Source organism: Protopterus annectens, chromosome 5.part0 (assembly GCF_019279795.1).
Source record: "Protopterus annectens isolate FY-2018-M chromosome 5.part0, PAN1.0, whole genome shotgun sequence".
In the NCBI taxonomy this organism is placed as follows: Eukaryota; Metazoa; Chordata; order Ceratodontiformes; family Protopteridae; genus Protopterus; species Protopterus annectens.
The window spans coordinates 311,791,796-311,812,080 of NC_056735.1; the positions used below are offsets into that span (position 1 = coordinate 311,791,796).

Sequence of the window (20,285 nt, forward strand, 5' to 3'; positions counted from 1 at the left end):
AATGTGCTTCCTGAAAATATACTCTAGAATGTAAGTGTCCGAACTGGTGAATTCTAAATATTTAATCTTTTAACAGCTTGACTTTGCTGGCACATTGCTAGTACTGTTAGCTTAATACGAGCTCAGACTTACTTCCTTACCTCTTTCTACTACCTAATTTCCTGCTAGAGCCTTGAAGCCCAGTATGTACACCTCTATACTTCCCATGAAATGTATTTCTGAATATGAAGATCTCAACTTTAATGCATTTGCATATACCAAATGCAAAACTAGATCTGAAGATCGCACACAAAGGTCTTGAAGCACATCAGTTTTGTTGTACATATTAAACAGCATATGTAATAATGTTAATTCTGCCAAACACGAACTGCAGCAGCTGCCCAGAAACATGGAAACGGTAAAACAATAAAAGTTTCTGCAGATACAGCTGCTGTAATTCCTCTCACAGCATACCATTCTGTCTGTGTGGGAATCAGCATGTGTGATGAGATCATTCAGTAGGAAAATTAGCAGCATTAAATGGAGTTAAGCACTGATCGGGAACTTAGAATTTTCATTTACTAATAAAGAGGCACACCAATACTATTAAAACAGTGTCACAACAAATACACCTATGCTCTGATGCTCACAAACTTCTGCAACTGTGAAGTAACACTATTTTCCATCTCTCCACCATGTATGGTCTTGGTGTGACTCCACTTCACTTGTGCTGATGTCACTCGTCAGAAAGGCTGTTGTACTCAGAAGACCACAGACACTGGGCTTCTACCTTCAACCAGTAAAGGGCTGCAATGCTTTCTTGTAGCTCACTGCACCTTAACAGAGTATTATTGTCTCTTATACTACAGTACCCCACATTTCAGCTTGCTTGAGCACAATCTGGCACAAAGTCCAAGGTGATGGACTTCTACAAAATCCTCTTCAGGCAGACCATTGTGAGACTATTGTATATCAAAGCATGTGGCTAGACAGAAATTTGAATGGAATGGTCTCTAAATATTACATCTTAGTTTTTAATATGAACTGAAATGGAGTACTGTAAGATCATTAAGATTTGTTTCATTTCCCATGCAACCTGCATGTTTAGAAAATAAGGCTATTGCACATAATTTTAAAAACACACTTTGGGATACAACCTTTGACATTCAGTTTACTAACAGAGGTAAAAAAAAAATTGCCAGCAAACATGTTAACCTTCCTGATCATAACTGCTGCTTTTCTTCTATATTTCATGGTATCATAGTTTATATATCAGACACAAAACAGCTGCAGCTTAGGAAAGAATGCAAAGTATTCACAAAGCAAATATGCCTAATCCCAAGATTAAGATCTTTTAATTTATATATCTTCTCAGTACATATACACATCTTCTTACTACAGGCTTAGTTAAAAAATGTTGAATGCATTTAGAAAATGAATGTAATAATTTTTGTCGTAAACATTCATACTGTATACATGTCTGCCTGTATTTAAAAAAAGCCAATTTTCTAGGTCTATATGGGTGGTGGTGGACTATGCTGGACCTTCCAGAAATGAAGAGACCCTATATCTGTGGCATCAAGTTTCACAACACCTCCAAGTGATCTTGTGTTGTATAATATCAACCATGCTGTTCGGTATTATTTACTGCAAATGAAAAGCCCATAGTACTATCCCTGAGAAAGTACTTTCAGGCTTATATTCTGAGCCATAGCATAGCAATGCAAAAAGTTACAGTCAGGATGGATACCCAAAACCTGAAGGGAAATACAGGTACATAGTATCCTTCAGTACTAAAAAGCCAAGCTACAGACTCTGTCAAAAGAAAGTACAGTTGTGTAAACTCTTACCATAACGGTAGATGTTCTTCTCTTCACTGTTGCAGTATTCATAACATTAGAGATCCCCTGGCAAGGACGGCATGATGTCTGGCCAGGATATCAAAGCCTTTAGATTGCTTTAAGGTATGCCATATGTCACATGTATGCTTGTTGCGTAGTGTAGGGCAAAAAGGCGACACCCAGACGTACCATACTCAGAATGGAGAACCCCAGTGGGAACGCCAGTCCAAGGAAAAGAAAAGGGTAATCAGTACATCCAGAAGGCAAATGAACCAGGGAGAAGAGGGAGCGAGTGAATACTGCAAAAGTGAAGAGAAGGACATCTACCATTACGGTAAGATTTCACACACCTGCACTATGCTCTTCCATTTCACTATTGCAGTATTCATAATATTAGGGAGACTGCCAAAGCTCAGGAAGAAGCTTGGAAGGAGGAAGGACTGGCAAAGCCATCTATGAAGCCATGAAGAATTGCCCTAGCAAAACCAGCTCGAGCTCTGGAGATTCCATCCAACTTGTAGTGCTTGGTAAAAGTATGCACAGAAGTCCAGGTAGCTGCCTTAAGAACAGAGTTAGTATCCAAACCCTTGAATAAAAGCAGCAGCAGAAGTCACAGCCCTAGTAGAATGAGCCTTAACAGAATAAGGAAGGCTCTTACCAAGAAAAGAATAACAAAATAAATAGCTTTTGAGATCCAAGAAGAAATAGTCTGCCTAGATACAGATAATCCCATAGATCTGGGATGAAAGGAAACAAAGAGCTGATCAAAATTCCTAATAGTCTTAGTCTCATCCAAATAAAATGTGAGGTGGCTATGCACATCCAATGTGTGCAACACCTTCTCAATGGCAGAAAGCAGAGAAGGGGAAAAAAGTGGGCAAATGAATAGACTAAATAAGGGACATCTCATTCACTACCTTAGGCATAAAAGAAGAATTAGTACCCAAGGACACCCTTGTCCTTATGTAACATCAAAAAAGTAGGACAAGCTATAAGGGCTTGAAGCTCAGATACCCATCTGGCACAGAAGGGCTAACAAAAGAACAGTCTTCCAAGAGCAATGCTGCAAGGACGCTGAAGCTGTAGGCTCAAAAGAAGCCCGGGTCAATTTTTCCAAAACAAAATTACGATCCCAGGGAGAAGGGAACAGGCTTCCTGGGAGGCTAAATATGAAGGACCCCTTTCAGGAAATGTTTAGCCTCAAATCTAGAAGCCAAACAAGCAGATAAAGGCAGACAAGTAGAGGCAGTTGATAAGTGGGCCTTAACAGAAGAATAAGCTAACCCAGCATTGAGCAATTTACACAGATAAGACAGAACCAGAGGAAAATCTACAGAAAGTGAAGCCAAGTTACGAGAAAGGAAACAGAAAACCTCTTCCATTTGGATAAGTAGGATTTCCTAGTATTGAGTTTCCTGGCCTCCTGCAGGACCCTAAGCACGTCCTCAGAAAAAAGTGTCTATGTGGAATCAAATCCTATCACCCACGGTGTCAGATGAAGAGTGGACAGGTGGGAATGGATGAGAGATCCCTTGTCTTGTGTGAGTATGTCCACCTTGTGAGGTAACTTGTGATGACTGCCCTTGTCTAAATGCAGAAGAAAAGGGAATCAATGCTGTCTCGGCCAAAAGGGAGTCACCAACAAGACTTTGGGAGCACCCTGTTGAATTCTGAACAGGAATTTTGGAAGTAGCGGAAGAGGAGAGATAGCATAAAGAAACATCCCCTTTCAAGAAAAAGATGGGGGGCCCACCTTCCAAACCAAAGGACCTGGGACTCTGGTACAAAGTAGAGGAAACTGTTCAGAGGGGAAGCAAACAGATCTATTTGAGGAGTACACAACTAGTGGGATAATGCCAGAAACACATCCCTGTGAAGCATCCATTTGTGGGATTGTGTTAAGAACCAGCTTAGAGTGTCTGCCTAAAGAGCCACTTGATACTGGATAGCAAGATCCCACACTAGGAATGTCAACTGGCAAAGCAGATAAGATCTTGCTCCCACCCCCGCTTGTTTACTTACTACATCACTTGGTATTTTCTGTAAACACCTTGGGAGATCATGGGGAGAAAATGAGGATGAAATGCCTGAAGCACCAGCAAAAGAGCTCTCATCTCTTTGATATTGACGTGCTCATTCTGTTGAACAGATGACCACACCCCCTGCACTGTTAGGGAGGCAAAAGTTGCTCCCCATCCCATGTCTGAAGTGTAGAGAGGGAAGAGGGGGATGAAACGGAACCCCTGGATTTAGAGACGACTGCTGGATCCACCAGTAAAGTTCCTTCTTCAGACAAGGCAGAAGAGCAACTACAAAGTCTAGGGGATGCACATGTTGAAGCCAAACTGACTTCAGAAACCACTGAAACTTTCTCATGTGAAGTTTGGCCGGAGGGAGCATAGGGATGGTGGATACCATGAATCCCAGAGCTCTCAGGAACTCCCTGTCTGTAATAGAAGCCAGAGGAAAAAGAGTTTGAATGAAGAAAATGAGTGTCAGGGCCTTGGGAGGAGGAAGGGATGCCAGTATAGGCACCATCTGAACCCTCCACCCCAAATAACATGGTCTTGAGAAGGAGTCAGAAAATAATTCTTGAAGTTTATTATGAACCCCAGGCTTTGCAGAGGGTAAATGGCAAAATTAAGATTTTTCAACAGAATCTCTGGAGAGGATGCCTGAAGCAGGAGGTCGTACAAGTAATTAAATACTTGGATCTCCTGACTCCTGCAAAAAACAATCACAGGAGTGAGGTATTTGGTGAATACCCTTGGGACAGTATAAAGTCCAATAGGCAAAGTAGAGAACTGAAAATGCCAGGAAGCAACAGAGAAATGTAAATACTTCCTGAAAAGGGTATGGATCAGAATATGGAGATAAGCATCCTTGGGAACCAGAGACACCATATAAGCCCGAGAAGCAAAAGAGGGAACAAAGTCTGAAGGGATAAAATTTGAAAGGAGGGCACCTTCAGAAAAGTGTTTAGATGAGACAGGTCTAGAATTGGTCTCCTAGTACTCTCTTTTCTGGGCACTAGAAACATTTTGGAGTAAAAAAAACCCTCCCCCTTTGGGACACAGGCACCTGTTGAGTAGTAGTCAAAATGTCCCAAAGCACCTCTGGAGAGAAACAGTTGTTTCTGAGGGGACTGAGGAACACCCATAAAAGGGGGAAGAGATTTCTAAACTGTGAAATACCCCTAGCGAACAATGGACATGAGCCAGGAATCCTTAGTAATCTGTAGCCAAACGGGAAGAAAGAGAGAGAGGTGAAGAGAAAGAGGAAAGTGACTGGGAAAAATAGGACAGTCAGACAGCACCTGGTTTATCTGGAAAAGGAGATTTCTAAGTCACTGAAGCCCGAGTAGCCTTAGTAGGAGGAGCCCACTTGCCATACTTTTTACCCTTAGGAGGAGGGCGAGACTGTCTGTGAACAAAGGCTGGCTTGCTGGGGTAGCTTCTCTGAAATCTAGGCACAGGAGAAACAAAAACATGTTTAAGTTCCTGTAAAGACTTGCCCTTATCCTGAAGGGACTTAAACATAGCAGCAGCAGCTTCACCAAAGAAGTGTTTATTATCAAGAGGGACATACATCAACTTAGCCATAATATCATCAGGCAAAGGACCCAAAAGCAGCAGCCCTAGAGGAAGCATTTGCTGTGTGACAAGCCACCTGGGAGCAAGTCCTTAACAGGGAAAGAGTAGAAGTTTTACCCTCAGAGTATGGAAGTTCAGAAATAACCTGACAAAACTGGGATAGGAGAGCCAACAAATACCTGGACATATGGGTCTGATAATTAACAGCCCGAAAAGCCAAAGTAGCAGAGCTATGAAACCTTCTTGGCCAGCCTTTCCATGGTCCTGCTATCTTTATCAGAGGGCAGTAACTTGGGAGAAAGAAGTAACTGAGAAGGCTTGTCAGAAGCTACAGACACCATCAAGGGGTTAGCAGGACATTTGTACAAAAAATTATAGTCCTCAGGCACCCTATATAATCTATCAGGTTTCTTGGGAGCAGGGGGCTGACAATTTGGAGCCTCAGAAGCATTAGAAAATGCATCCAACAAGGCAGCCAAAACAGGAGGAACAGCAGAAAGTTTAGGAGACTCCATCTGAAGCAACTCACAGTATCTTTTATGTATCTCAGAAACCTAAGTACAGTCCCATTTAAAGAACTCCATCATCCTGGAGATCATGTCCCCAAAAGAAATCTCTTCAAAGGGAGTATCAGGACTGGTTAGAGTCCTCTTCCTCTGAGCCAAAGTCCAAAGGAGAGGGAATCAGATAAGAGTAAGCCAGGGATTCCTCATTCAAATCCAGCTCCTCCTCAGAGGAATCCTGTTCCCTGGGTCTTTTTAGGGGAGTAGAGGACCAGTGGGGGGGGGGGGTACTGGAACAGAAACTCCCTGAGGAGGTTTCAAAAGAATCAAAGCACTAAACAAACCCTGAGTGAAGGACTGCCATTCACTTTAGGGATTCTTATGAGCAGGTGTGATATGGTTAGTCTTTTGCTTTTTCTTCGCTAGGACATCCGCATTATAAAATTTGGAAGACTCTGACCCAGTACGGCATTCAATTATGGTAGTAGGAACCTCTTCTCTGACTAAAGTTTGAGGAACATCTCTAGGCCCCTTGGAGATAATCAACCATGATTCCCCCTAAACATCTGAAATTGATCAGTGCAATGCCTCCTTGGACATGCTTTAAGTCGGATCCCCTCCAGCCTGTTTGTGGCAGAGGAATCCAAGGATAAAGCCAGGCAAACTTCCAGGTGCTCATTCATCTTGGAAGAGTCATCCAGTGGAGGCTGAACAGTAGAAGAGTCTAGCATAGGCTTCTTGGTCTTCTTTTTCACTGACAGCTGTCCCTCAGAACAGGAAGTTCCCTCCATCATGTCTTTCACAAGAAGCTTAAGACACAGATTTTCAAGATAGAGTGCCAAAGAAGCATGTCTACTATGAAGGGTTTTAGGTACAAAAGCCTGACAGATGGAACAGAATGTATAGTCGTGAAAGGCATACAGGCAAAACAGGCATTGGTGGTGGTGGTCTTTATGGGGAATCTGTCTTCCACACTGGCATTTACCTTTCCTGGATGACATGAAACCCCACAAGCAACAAAAAAAAAAAAAGATAAGTAAAAAAAGCACCCCAATGGGGCACTTATCTGCAATGGCTTGATGAACCAGCGATCAAGCGATGGCGTTTGGACTGGCAGCCAAGAACTTCTGAGGATCGTACATCCGGACATCACCTTTATGCCCTATGCTACGCAGGGTGTATACGTGTGATGAACAGTGTAACGTAAAGCAGACTTATAGTGGCCGGACATCGGGCCACCCTTGGAAGGGGATCCCTAATATTATGAATACTCCAACAGTGAAATGGATGGACATGAACAGTTACTGCCAACTTTCATAACAGTACACAGTTTCACACTAAATTAAGTGGCTGTAGTGTATGTTAAGGAATGGATACTCACACTCTCCTTGTCTAAACAGTTCCTCTTCTTCTGGACCCTCGGGTATTAATGGATTGACGAACGCTGGCCTAAGCAATAATGTTGAAAAACAAACTGGTGCATTAATATCATACATAACTGATACCTTTATTACTGTGAAGTCCTTTATAAAAAGCCAGCAATCATGCAAAATGTGAAGTTATTAAACCCAAAAGCAGACAGTAAACACTACAGATAACTAACACATCAAGCAAGTTAAATGGCAGGTTCTGTCTCATCTAGAAAACTAGGTTGATTTCAGCTTCTATTAATACACAATTATGCATTAGTAAAATATATACTTTATATACATGTAGGCAAAACTATGCAAGTGTTAATATATGCTCTAAAATACATTTAGACATAAAATGAAGCTTAATGTTCAAGTTTGCCACCTTTAATTCTATTTGCTGTACTGAAGCTCCCCCCCCCCATAAAATTAACTTACAAAACAAAAACACAGACATAATGAACTGCTCTGCTTACATACTGCTTTAAAGTGACAGTCTCAAAGATTTTTTTTTGTTTTGATTCTGGTCTTTGTTTACATTTTCAGTCTGGCTTTCTGAGCATGTCCCAACTTTGGCTGCCAAGGTTGGGGGAGGGGTGCTTACAAGAAATTACAGTGGTCTTAGTCAAATTCCATCTCAAACTGAAGTTGTACTCACAACAGTTCTTACTAAGTCATTCATTAGTTTCACTTGTGCCTTTTATCCTCAGAGAAAAGCAGCCCATCAGGAATTTTATGGCCTTATTTTCTACTACTTTGCAAGAAAGCATATCAGCAATGCAAAGCTAAAACATTAATAAACATAGTTTTCTGTTCAATTCATATTTAATTTGTGCGGATTTCTGAATGCTAGCTAAATGCTATGATGTCATGTATGACTGCCACTTGCTCTGTAGAAAGCATCAGAATGATGAAAGTTCTGAACAACAGTTAAAAGCAGTCTTCTTTTTTTTTCATGCTTTGTTTTTCATCTCTGAATACTAGCCAAGTGTAATGGTTTTCTGACCTGCTGTAAAAAACGTGTGTGATGCATGCAATAGATTCATATGTGTGTGTGTGACACAAGCAATATGTTTATTTTATACAATGATGTCTAAAACTTACTGTCACAGTAGGGGCTGTACAGTACGGCAACCTATGACAGCTATACATAATAATTCTGAGACTGCTTTATTATAGAGTAAGGGGAATCCATCAAGAGACTGCTAAGAATGAGTATGAATTCACTAACTGTACTCTTTTGACTATATTGCTCACAGTTACGTTATGCAGAAAAAAATAAAGGAAATAAGTTGCATAATTAAGATAAGCTTTTTGACGAGTTCATAAAAAGTAAACACTGAGAGTCTTGCCTACTCACCCCCACCACAAACACACACAAAAATGTAATAGCCTTATTGTTCTCCAGTGATATGGGGACTGAGAGCTTGGGCAGGAACTGAATATTGTTAAATGTATTCACCAGAGGGAATGAAAACAGGGCTGCACAAAGTATAATTGAAACCAAGAGTAGGGTTGATGATGATGTGGCAAGTGGGTGGTGACAACTGGGAGGCATCAGGACAAGTTTCTTTCAGTCAGAATTCTAGACTCTGGGAGTGTCCCTTTAAGTTACACTTATTTTGGGGAACGCAGAGTCAGTAAATATATAGCATATAAATGAAACAGCTCTCCTTGTACAATTTGTTAAAACTGTTTTTCAGTCACTTCCATGTTGCAATCTAACTTAAAATAAATTGGTATTTTGGTGGTGTCACCCACAGATCCTGCACTTGGTATCTGCAACTTGGGAAACATACAAGTGCATGCAGCTCTGTGAAAGCTGGAAACAAATGAGGGGGGCTGCTTAGAAGCATGGAAAAGCACTGCAGCTAGGCCAACTAGCACCCTAGGCACTCCCCACTCAAAAGATTTTCTGAAGATCAAAGAAAGCCACCGAGTTGCTGAACCATAGCAATGAGCGTATACAACCATCCTGCTACAGCTACTAACACACACACACACAGTTGCTAAACACATTAATCAAGACCGGACTTTGGTCACCTGGTGCCCTAGGCAAAAGGGTTCCACAGTGCCCCACCACCACCACCTGGTGCCCCCATCCAGGTCTATATTCACTATCCATAGGTTTATAGATGTGTACTAGGCTAATGGCCCTGAGTATGGGCAGTCTTTGGGAGATGAGGGTGTGATCTCTGGAGTATGTGGCGGATGGGGATTGGGATTTCTTTAGGTGTAGCATTTCAAGTAGGGCTTGATCAGACATGGCTTTGTAAGTCAAGCAGAGATCACCTCTAAGTAGACGATAAGAGACTGAGAACAGCTGAAGTTTCTTAAGTCTGTCCATGCAGGACATGTGTTTAAGGCCTAGGATCCTTTTTGTGAGGTACTTACAAATTACTGGAAAACGCCCCTGCTAGAGCGGCTCCCTGGGCGGCCACCTAGTTGGCCTATGCCTAAAGCCGGCTATGACATTAATTCAATTAACTGTGTTATCAGCTGTGGTTGTTTCAATGAATCATGGTAGTGAACTCATGCCTGATTGACAAATGTTCAGCACTGCTGATCATGGCGTCTAACAGTCTGCTCCTGGGACAGACAACCCTCCCCCCTTCATCCTGCCCTAGTTACCGTACTCGGTATAAAAGACATTTTGAGTGAAGCCACAACTACAATCTGAGCTGTATTTGCACACAATATCAGTATGCTGCAAGATTGTTGTATACAATACAGAACACAGCAATATTAACTTCAAAAAGCTTAAACAAAAGACAGAGACCTTTTCTACTTCAATGAAATAGACATGAAGAGCATTGAGGGTGTTACAAAACAGCAGTATACATGTACTGAAGTCCTGTAGGAACATAATTTGTTTCTACATAATAACAATTTGGAAAATGGCACAAAAATAATTTGCTCTGCAATGGACTGTGCATGGAAAAGCCTGATACTGAGAGTTTCATTACTAGTGCTCTTAAAAATACTATAACTTGCCTTCTTTCATTAAGTGTTAACTCATTCCCTCCAGTGATGCTGTGGAAGTTTACAGAGTAGCGTCTGATGACCAAGAGCCTAAGCTTTTTGACAGAAAGTACAGTTTTGTACCTACCATAAATGTAGATGTTCGAGGATCCACATTGCTGCAGTCCTAACTATTGGGTAGTCCGCTGTCCAGTCGGCCCGAATACCAAAGTATATGACGCGGGTCAGGCGCATTAGACTGACGTCAGTACGCCAGGGTACTAATGCGCATGACCGACGTCATATCCTCAGTCTTTTCTTGCCCCAGATGTCAGAAGACCCTGAAAAGATAAGGCCAAAAACCAAAAACTCCCAAAATACCTGCACCAAAAAATATATATACAATATATACACAATCAGCAGAATATAACCTCACCTACACAACCACCCCTAAACACAGAGGGAAGGAGGGAGGGTATTGACTGCAGCAATGTGGATCCTCGAACATCTACATTTATGGTAGGTACAAAACTGTACTATGTTCTTCATTCCACATTGCTGCAGTCCTAACTATTGGGTAGAATCCCAAAGCAGAGGTAAGGGAGGCTGGCAAATCATAAGGAAGCAGGAACTGACAACATGCCTTGCAAAATAGCTGTGGCAAAACCAGCCCTAGACTTAGAGTAGAGAGGAAGGTGATAATGCTTAGAGAAAGTATGCACTGAACTCCAAGTAGCTGCCTCCAAAATATCCTTAGTTGCCACCCTTTAGAAATGCTGTGGAAGTGGCAGTAGCCCTAGTGGAATGAGGCCTAATCCCAGCTGGAATCTCCTTGCCATGATGGGAATAACAAAAAGTAATGCAACACCCAATCCACCTAGAAATAGTTTGTTTTGACACAGGCTTGCCCTTTGAACTCAAAGCAAAAGAAACAAACAACTGCTGAGACTGCCTAAAATCCTTAGTCCTGCTCAAATAATAACGCAATAGCCTGTGTACATCTAAAGTGTGCAAAATCTTTTCCTTTATTTTGGGGATCTGCATAAAAGGTAGGCAAATGAATAGTTTGGTTTAAAGCCACACTAGAAACCACCTTAGGCATAAAGGAAGGATTAGTACGTAAAGATACCCTATCCTTATGAAAATCAAAAGGCTCCACTGCCATAAGGGCCTGCAACTCAGAAACCCTTCTTGCAGAAGTAATGGCCAACAAAAAAGCAGTCTTCCATGACAAGTATTTCAATTCAGCAGTAGCGCAGGCTCAAAAGGTTGTAGAGTAAGTTTCTCCAACACAAAATTGAGATCCCAAGCAGGAGTAGGAGCTCGGGGTCTTATATTCTTTGCCCTCTAAGAAATTGCTTGAACAAAGGATGCGAAAACAATGGTGGGTCACAATCATAGTGAGCTGAAATTGCTGCAGCATGAATCTTAATGGAAGAGAAAGACAAACCTTTGTCCAGTAACTCAGTAAGATATTGAAGAGCCACACTCAAATTTGGCTCAGTAATCTCCAAATTGTTTGCTGCACTCCAAAACAAAAATCTCTTCCATTTTTCTGTACACTTTCCTTGTACTAGGTCTTCTGGCTTCCATAATCACATTTAAAACTTGTTGAGGAAGCTGAGACCTGCTGTCTTTCAAAACAGAATATGCCAGGCTGTTAGATGTAGAGAGTGAAGCTTGACATTGAGCAGATGACCGTCCTCTGAGACAACAGGTGTGGAATCAAGGGTAAAGGCCATGGAGGCTTCCTTACCAGACTCCTCAGTAATGGGTACCAGTGCTGCCGAGGCCAATCTGGAGCTATTAAAATCATCCTTGGCTTGTCTTGTCTGACCTTTAGAAGCACCTTTGGAAGAAGAGGCAGAGGTGGAAAGGCATACACATGAAGTTTTTCCAACTGAAAGAAAGAGCATCCACTTTCCAAGCTGTGTGATGAAATCCTTCGTGCAAAACTTTGGCAGCTGGTGGTTTAGTGGAGAAGCGAACAGATCTATGTCTGAGTTCCCCATGACACTGTCAATTTTGAAATACATGAAGATCCAGTTTCCACTGTGGGGATCCATGATTTGTCTGCTTAATACATCTGCTAAGGAGTTCTGTGCTCCCGGCAGAAACCTTGCCCGAAGAGTTAGTTGCAGACTGAGCGCAGTCTCCCATAAAATCATTGCTTGTCTGCACAATGGGTAAGAATGTGTTCCCCCTTGTTTGTTGATGTACCACATGACAGTTGTGTTGTCTGTTAGAATCAACACCTGCCCTGGAAGAAGTAACTCCTTGAAAGCAATTAATGCAAACTGAACTGCTAACATCTCTTTCATGTTGATATGTAGATGCTGTAGTCTGGCAGGCCACTTAGTCTTGTATCCACTTTCCATTTAGATGAGCTCCCCAAGCAATATCTGAGGCATCTGTCGTTAGAATCTGACTTGCCTCTGGCCGGGTCACAGAGAGTCCCTTGTTTAGGTGACATTCCTGAGCCCACCACAAAAATTCCTTTTGAATGCAAGGTATTATTTGAATGACAGTGTCCAAATCCTGGCAGTGCTGTGTCCACAGATTTTTGAGATACCATTGTAGCTTCCTCATATGCAGTTTGGCATTGGGAAGCTCCAGAATACAAGATGCCATAAACCCTAAGGCTTGAAGGACTGTCCTTGCAGTCAGCCCGGACTGAAGAGATAGATGATGGAAGTAACTGGAAAGATTCTTTTGTTTGTCCGGGGTTAAAAAGGCCATCTGGGCTGCTGTATTCAGTCTCACACCCAGAAAGCACATGTCTTGAGAGGGTACTAGACTGGACTTTATTTCGTTCACAGAATACCCTAGGCATCTTAGCACTGCTATGACATATTCCAGATGCTGTAGAAGATCTTTTTTCTTGAGCCAGAATCAGGCAGTCGTCCAAGTAAGGATAGATTTGGATTCCTTTTAGCCTGAAGTAAGCTATCACTGGAGCCAGAACCTTTGTGAATACTCTGGGCAGTAGATAAGCCAAAGGGCAATGCAGAGAACTGATAATGAGAATTTCCAGCTCAACGCAGATACTTCCTGCAACTTAGTCTTATTGGCACATGAAGGTAAGCTTCCTTGAGATCTAAAGTTACCATCCAGTGATCTTTGCCCAGCAGAGGTAAAAGCTGTTGTAACGTCAACATTTTGAACTTGGGAATGTCCAGATAAGTGTTGAGGATAGATAAATCCAGAATTGGTCTCCACGTGTTCCCCTTCTTTGGTACTAGCAACAGGCGAGAATAAAATCCTAGGCGCCTTGCTCGCACAGGAACTGACTGAATGGCTGCTCTTTGGAGCAACAGAGAAATTTGCTTGTGAGCCTCTGTTCTTTGAAGAGGAGGAATGTCTGGCATGCCTTTGAAAGGAGGCAAGGTATGGAAATAAAACCTGTAACCGTGGTGAATAATATCCAGAACCCATCTGTCTTGGGTAATTAAATCCCAATTTTCTTTGAAAAGAGACAGCCTTCCTCCCAAAGGTGCTGCCAGGCGAGGCAGCGGAAAAGGCAGGTCATTGGGTCTGCTTACGAAAGGACTGACCCCTGCCCTCACCAGAAGTCTGAGCAGGGAACTCCCTGTCCTAGGCCTAAAAGAACCCTGAGCTCTGCCCCTACCACGTCTAGACCTACCCCTAGACTGGGAATCATAAGCAGGATAAGTCCATCCCTTAGTAGGCCAATTTCTACTAAACTTGGAGGCTGCACCTGCAAAAATCTTTAACAGTTTGCATAGACTTAGCCTTGTCCTCCATTTTCTTCAAAACTGCTTCCACAGGCGAACCAAACAACACATCAGACTGTAAAGGAGCATCCAAAATCCTTGTCTTAACATGCTCAGCTAAATTCTGATCCCTCAGCCAGGCGTGCCTACGAAGAACAGAACCAGTGGCAGCCACCCTGGAGGAGGCCTGCACAGCATCAAAACCACACTGCAAGGAATGTTTACCCACCTGTTCAGACACATGAACTAAATCCTGCAACTCTTTACACTCAATACCTTCAGCCAGAGCATCCACCTTAGATTTCAGCTGTGAAAGAAGATAATTCTGATATTTTAACATGTGAAACTGACAATTCAACCCTCATGGCTAAAGTGGAAGAAGTATACACTTTCTTTCCCCATCTATCCAAAGCCCTTGCCTCTTTATCAGGAGGGACAGGATTTTTAACAACTGAGGCCTTCACACCTTTAGGCCCCTGAGAGACAGTTTCTGGGTCTGCCCTAGGACTCTTAAAAGATACTTATGAGCTTCAGGCACCCTATAATACCTATCCGGTTTAACTGGGGCAGGAGGCAAAGAATCAGGATTCAGGGAAGCCTCTACAAACACATCTTCCACCACATTCAAAACAGGAGGTATAGCTAAAGGCCTATGCTGGGGTAAAACAAGAATTCCCTAAGCCTTTTCCTGGAATCAGAGAAATCTTGACCTTCCCATTTAAAATGCTCCCTCATGGAATGCAGAGTCTCTGAAAATGAAAAATCCTCAGGAGGAGAAGCAGAAGGAGTAGAATCATCCACATCAGAATCAGAATAAGGAGGGTACTCCTGCAAGTCTTCAGAAGACTCAAGCCTCGAGCATTGCTCAAAACTCTCAAACTCAGGTTCCACCCTAGGCCTCTTATCAGGAGGGCATAGAACCCCTAATCATAGTAATCAAATCCTCTGCCATTTTAAGCATATGTTTCTTAGGCAAAGATCCTGAAGCACTAGGAGAAACCCCCACAGAAGCTAAACTTGGCCTGCCCCTCAAAGAAGCCTTGGAAACTGAAGGGAGGCTCTAACCACCTTAGGAAGAGAGGGAAGAACAGCCACCTGAGAAGCCCCCTCAGCCTGGCCTACTTCCTGAGAGAATACATCCTGTAACAGTAAAGTCTCTCCCTGAGACTCCAAAGAGACACCTGGCAAAACCTCCGGCTCCACTGAGTTTTCCAAAGAACCGACGGGGACTGTCGGTTCCTCCACCCTAGGCTTTGCTGCTTTATCTTTGAGCATCCGACGGCATTTTATAATTACAACGCTTCCCAAACACTAACCTGGCACAGTCTAACCTTCTTTTAATAGTGCGTTTGTTAAATCTAGCACAAGAGCGGCATCCAACAACGCTGCTCAGGCCCTAAACAAGGTATACACAAAGTATGGTAATCCCTATGAGGTATCTGTTTCCCACAAGAAATACAGTTATTCACTTTTTCTGACATCCGGTTAAATACTGAGGCAAGAATAAAACAAAATATTCCCCAACGGGGTACTTAGCCAACTTTGATTCGGTCTGAAACTCTGACTTCAGAAACTTTCAGAACGCCAACCTGCACTCGCAAAATTGCTTCTGCATCGGACCATGGGGCAAAAGACTGAGGATATGACGCCGGTCATGCGCATTAGTACCCTGACGCATCGACGCCCTGACCGACGTCAGCCATATACTTTGGTATTCGGGCCGACTGGACAGCGGACTACCCAATAGTTAGGACTGCAGCAATGTGGAATGAAGAACATCTAAATTATGCCCTCACATTTCTAACAAATTTTCATATCTCTGGAACCATAGAGCTTACTAAAGAAATGTAAATGGCAAACTCTTCATCACAAACTGGTTTTATAGTGGTGTTATTCTTATACAATCCAGTTTAAGACCTGGAACCTAAAGTCACAGTTAACACTATAATTATTAAGTTTGTAATATTTTGTAAAAAGCCTGCAATATCTCAGCAACTACTCTTACAGAAGTACTGTCAGCAGTATTTTATTTATACAACTATGTGCTTTCATTTGAGATTAAGCAGTTCTGTTTGTGCTGTTTGGTTGACAATATATTTAGAAAGACATGAAATGAACGACTATGTAAATAAATATATGAACAATAATTAATCTCCCTTTACATGCACTAGACAGAGGTCAAAAATCAATACAATTGTGTTGGCTACTGTGCAAGCTTTAAGATGAAATCTTTTAATACTTGTATGTAGCATGGTTTTGGAATTATTAATACAAATATGAGCAAGCAATATTTGACACCTAGAGGTGTCAGTAGGCTGTAACTGCAGAAACACCTGGAGGCGTCACTCAGCTGTAATGAATTAAAGTCGTAATCAGGTAAGAAATCTGTGTGGCGTATACGGATGCCTGCTGCAATCCTTTCCATGCCACATTATTATACTTGAATTTTTTTGGATAAAGACTTAAGTCAGACAAAATCAGACCACAATGAATCAGACTCGCAGTTATTGGCCATGTATGCGCACATAACTGGTTACAGTGACTCTCCAAGTATGAATTACACGAACAACATACATAACTATTAAGAACAAGACAAATGACAATTATTAAGAACAAGACAAATGACATTCATGCAACTATTAAGAACAAGAAATCTAAATATACATACACAAGGTGCAAAGTGCAACTCAGTGCAAGAAATGCTGAAATAAACTCTGAAAGAAACAAGTATTAACAATATGTAAAACAATACTGCAGAATGAGGCTTGGAAAAAAGAATTCCCCAGTCTAATAAGGCTGAGTTAACCATTTAAGAACTTGATGGCCTGTGGAAAAAAATGTTCTTATATCTGCTTGTTTTGGTGCGTATTAATCTATAATTCCTGGCTGATGGTAATAGTGTAAAAAGGGCTACTAAGTAAACAAAACCTATGTTACTTCCATGAAAACAGATCTGGATGAGCAGGACCATCCTTGTCAACTGTAATGACTGAAACCACATGCATTTGGTTAACTCGTCAGCTAAAACTTTCCAAAGTGTCTGGTCCTTCTCTTTACCCATAACAATCTGCCAGATAGCTTCCCTTTTTAGATATCAGGTCTACTGCTCAAAAGTGAAGTAGCAGAAACAACTGTATCAACAACAATAAATCCAAACGACATCAGCCCCAAGGCGGATTAAAAGGGGGTATGTTGACAAAGATAGATCTGCTCAAACACGTGTAATACTGTGGTAAGTATACAAGTTTCTTGTAGTACATAGAGTGCCATGATTATTACTGGAATTTCGGGAAAAAGACAGGCTTGTTAAGCACTCTTCTAACATGAAAAAAGTGCTTAGAAAAAAAAAGGCTGCTTAACAAGCTTTTGCTAAGAACGTCAGCACTGTTAGCCTCCTTCTAGAGTGTAACAGTGTCCACCACCATCCACTACAGACAGACGTGAGAAGTGAACAATTTTAAAAACTTAGTCACTGTAAGACACACAACAAAACTGCAGCACAGCAAAGTATCTAACAGCTTTTAAAGTCATTGGCAATGTTAAGTGTTTTATGGTTTTCAAAGCTGTAAATCACATCATGTTCTTACGCCTTTTTCTGTACCTGGTACTACATGATACAGATTAAATTTCTTGCACTACAAAGAATTATGATCAGGTCTTCTTGATAAGTCTTTATTAAGCATTTGAGACTTTGCTTTTGAAGTGAAGAAGATTTCTGCGGCATACCAGACTCCGAAAGGGCCTTGGTAGAGGCCTGCGTCGATATTGTATCGGGCATCAGGGGCTGCAAAAGCACCTCACTGAATTCCGGAGAACCAAAGACCTGCTTAGCAGTAGAGTCATCAGAAGGCTTAGCCTTGTGTGGTCTGTCTCTATCTTTATCCCTAAGTTTTTTTGGAATGTCCATGGATTGTTGCCTGATGGACGCCATTTGTGAAGATGGAGGATGAAAATACCTGTCTACAATAACAGCTGTACGACGAATAGCTCTCGCATTAAAGAGGGCACAGAACCGGCAATGGGGGACGTCATGGTCTGGGCCTAAACAAGTGATGCAGTATGAATGGAAGTCTCGGTGTGGGATCTGCTTTCCACAGGCGAGACAACTGTTAAATTTTTCAGACATCGGTTAGTGCAAGAAAAAAGGATCCCCAATGGGGTACTTAGCTTTAGACATTTTCAGCTGTAATTCGAGCTCTGGTAGCAACCGACCGGTGCACTTACGAACTGCTTTTGCTATGGGCTCCAAGGCAAGAAAGACTGATGTAATGGCATCAGCTGCCTTGCTTTATAGCACTAACGACCTAAAGTCAATCTACAAGTGACAGCAGCTGATGCAGAAAAACATTGGCTCTGGTATTTGGGCCGGCTGAGGGCTATCCACAGCAGGGATAACCCCACAGGAGATGACTGCAACAGCGAAACATGAAGAACATTAGGGTACCATGCTTTTCCGCCTGAGTGCTCATCATGAGAACATACTTCTGATTACTGTGGCTCCAAAGGAAGCTAAAAACCTGGAGGTCACATCCAGCTTACAGTATCCTGTGAAATTACTCAGTGAAGCCCATGTAGCTGTTATATAACTTATGAAATAAAGTTAAGAGGTCACCACTGCAGTAGCTGACTGCTACAGGAAGAGATAGAAACACACTGTTTAAATTTCTTGTATCAAAGTCTGATACAGTCAGTAAACCACCAACTTAGCCAGAGAAACTTCTGTAACATTGGAACCCAGTTTTTGTTAAGAGTTATGAATCTTTTTTTACTCATAAGTTCTTTCCAAACAAAATCTGAGCTGCCTGCAGACATCCATGTAAGGAAATAGATATCCACCTCTGTTTGAATAGCAGGAAAGACCCAATGATTAAAGTTTGTCACAGTTGCTGTGTTAGGCCTAAAGATATTAGTCCTCAGTGATACCCTTTCCTTAATTTAAGCAGAGTTTGCACATAAATTTTGAATTTTGGAAACTCTTCTAGCAGATGTAATGGCCATTAGTAAGAGTCTTCCAGGACAAGTACTTCAAATCGGCTTTTAACAGCAGGCTCAAAATGATCAAGGGTTAACTTCTGCAAAATGAGATACAAATTTCATATAGGGACATGATCCTTGACAGCAGGCCAGATGCAGAAAGTACCTCTCAAAAAAGCTTTATAAACCTTTAAAGGCACAAAAAAACAATAACTCTCTACATTCTTAATGGAAGCTACATATGGCAGCAAGGTGAAACTTTACAGACTCACAATGTAAGCCTGTATCAAACATCAAAAACCTAAGAAAGGAAATGTAAAACTACTGGCTCTGGAACAGATAAGGAGATTTAGCCCACACAGAAAAACATGCCCATTCACTCTTGTACATTATTCTAGTACTGGGTCTCTGGGCAGAGTTAAAGCTCTGGAAAACCCTGTGTCAGCAAAAAGAGTCCCCTGCCCATTAATGTACATGGAGAAACATTACATTCACACAAAGAGAAGATTCGGTGGAAACTTGACAGGGTTTTGGAGGACTTAAGGTAAAGAGTCTGTTCTAAAAGATCAGTCCACTGCAGAGGAAGCCACATTTGTCAAGGCTTGAATGGTGCTACAATAATGCCCTTGGATTTGTTACTCCTGGCTTTCTGAACACACCTGGCAGGGCTGGGAGTCGAACATACACCTAACTACCTTATCACACTACAGCATTATGCAGTTACAGAACGCGCTACCGAGATTACTGAACACAGCACTCCCAGAGGCATACTTCTAGGTGGGTGACATAATCCGCAAAGGCAAAGACGCTGAAAGGGAATGTGTGTGGTGTGAGGCATCTAAAAGCATTACTCTGTCCCCAGGCAGCTGGAAACACACACACACACACAAAGGCACACACTTGGCAGGGCTGGGAGTCGAACATACACCTAACTACCTTATCACACTACAGCATTCCGCAGTTACAGAATGCGCTACCGAGATTACTGAACACAGCACTCTCAGAGGCATACTTCTAGGTGGATTACATCATCCGCAAAGGCAAGGACGCCGATAGGGAATGTATAGAGAGTGAGCAGTCTGAAAGCATATTACTGTCCCACGGTAGACGTAGGCAAACACATGGCAGTGGTGTGATCGGGGCAACTAAATATCTACGGAACACTACAACAACACTACATAGATACAGGACGAGCCACAGACAATACACCCTTCAAGACAGTCAACCAGTGTGTTCAATGTAGGCATCCATCGTGACGTTGTAAATGGACATCTGTTGCCTGGATGACCAC

The 20,285-nt window shown here is 42.1% G+C and overlaps 1 protein-coding gene across 1 annotated transcript in view; it reads right to left on the reverse strand.

Moving 5' to 3' along the window:
• Positions 1-20,285, reverse strand: part of ACOT9 (acyl-CoA thioesterase 9) — an 825,297-nt gene that overhangs the window by 336,065 nt on the left and 468,947 nt on the right. The window contains exon 9 of the mRNA XM_044072291.1: positions 7,298-7,365. Within this exon, the coding sequence (XP_043928226.1) occupies positions 7,298-7,365 (68 nt within the window). The remainder of the gene's footprint in view (positions 1-7,297; positions 7,366-20,285) is intronic.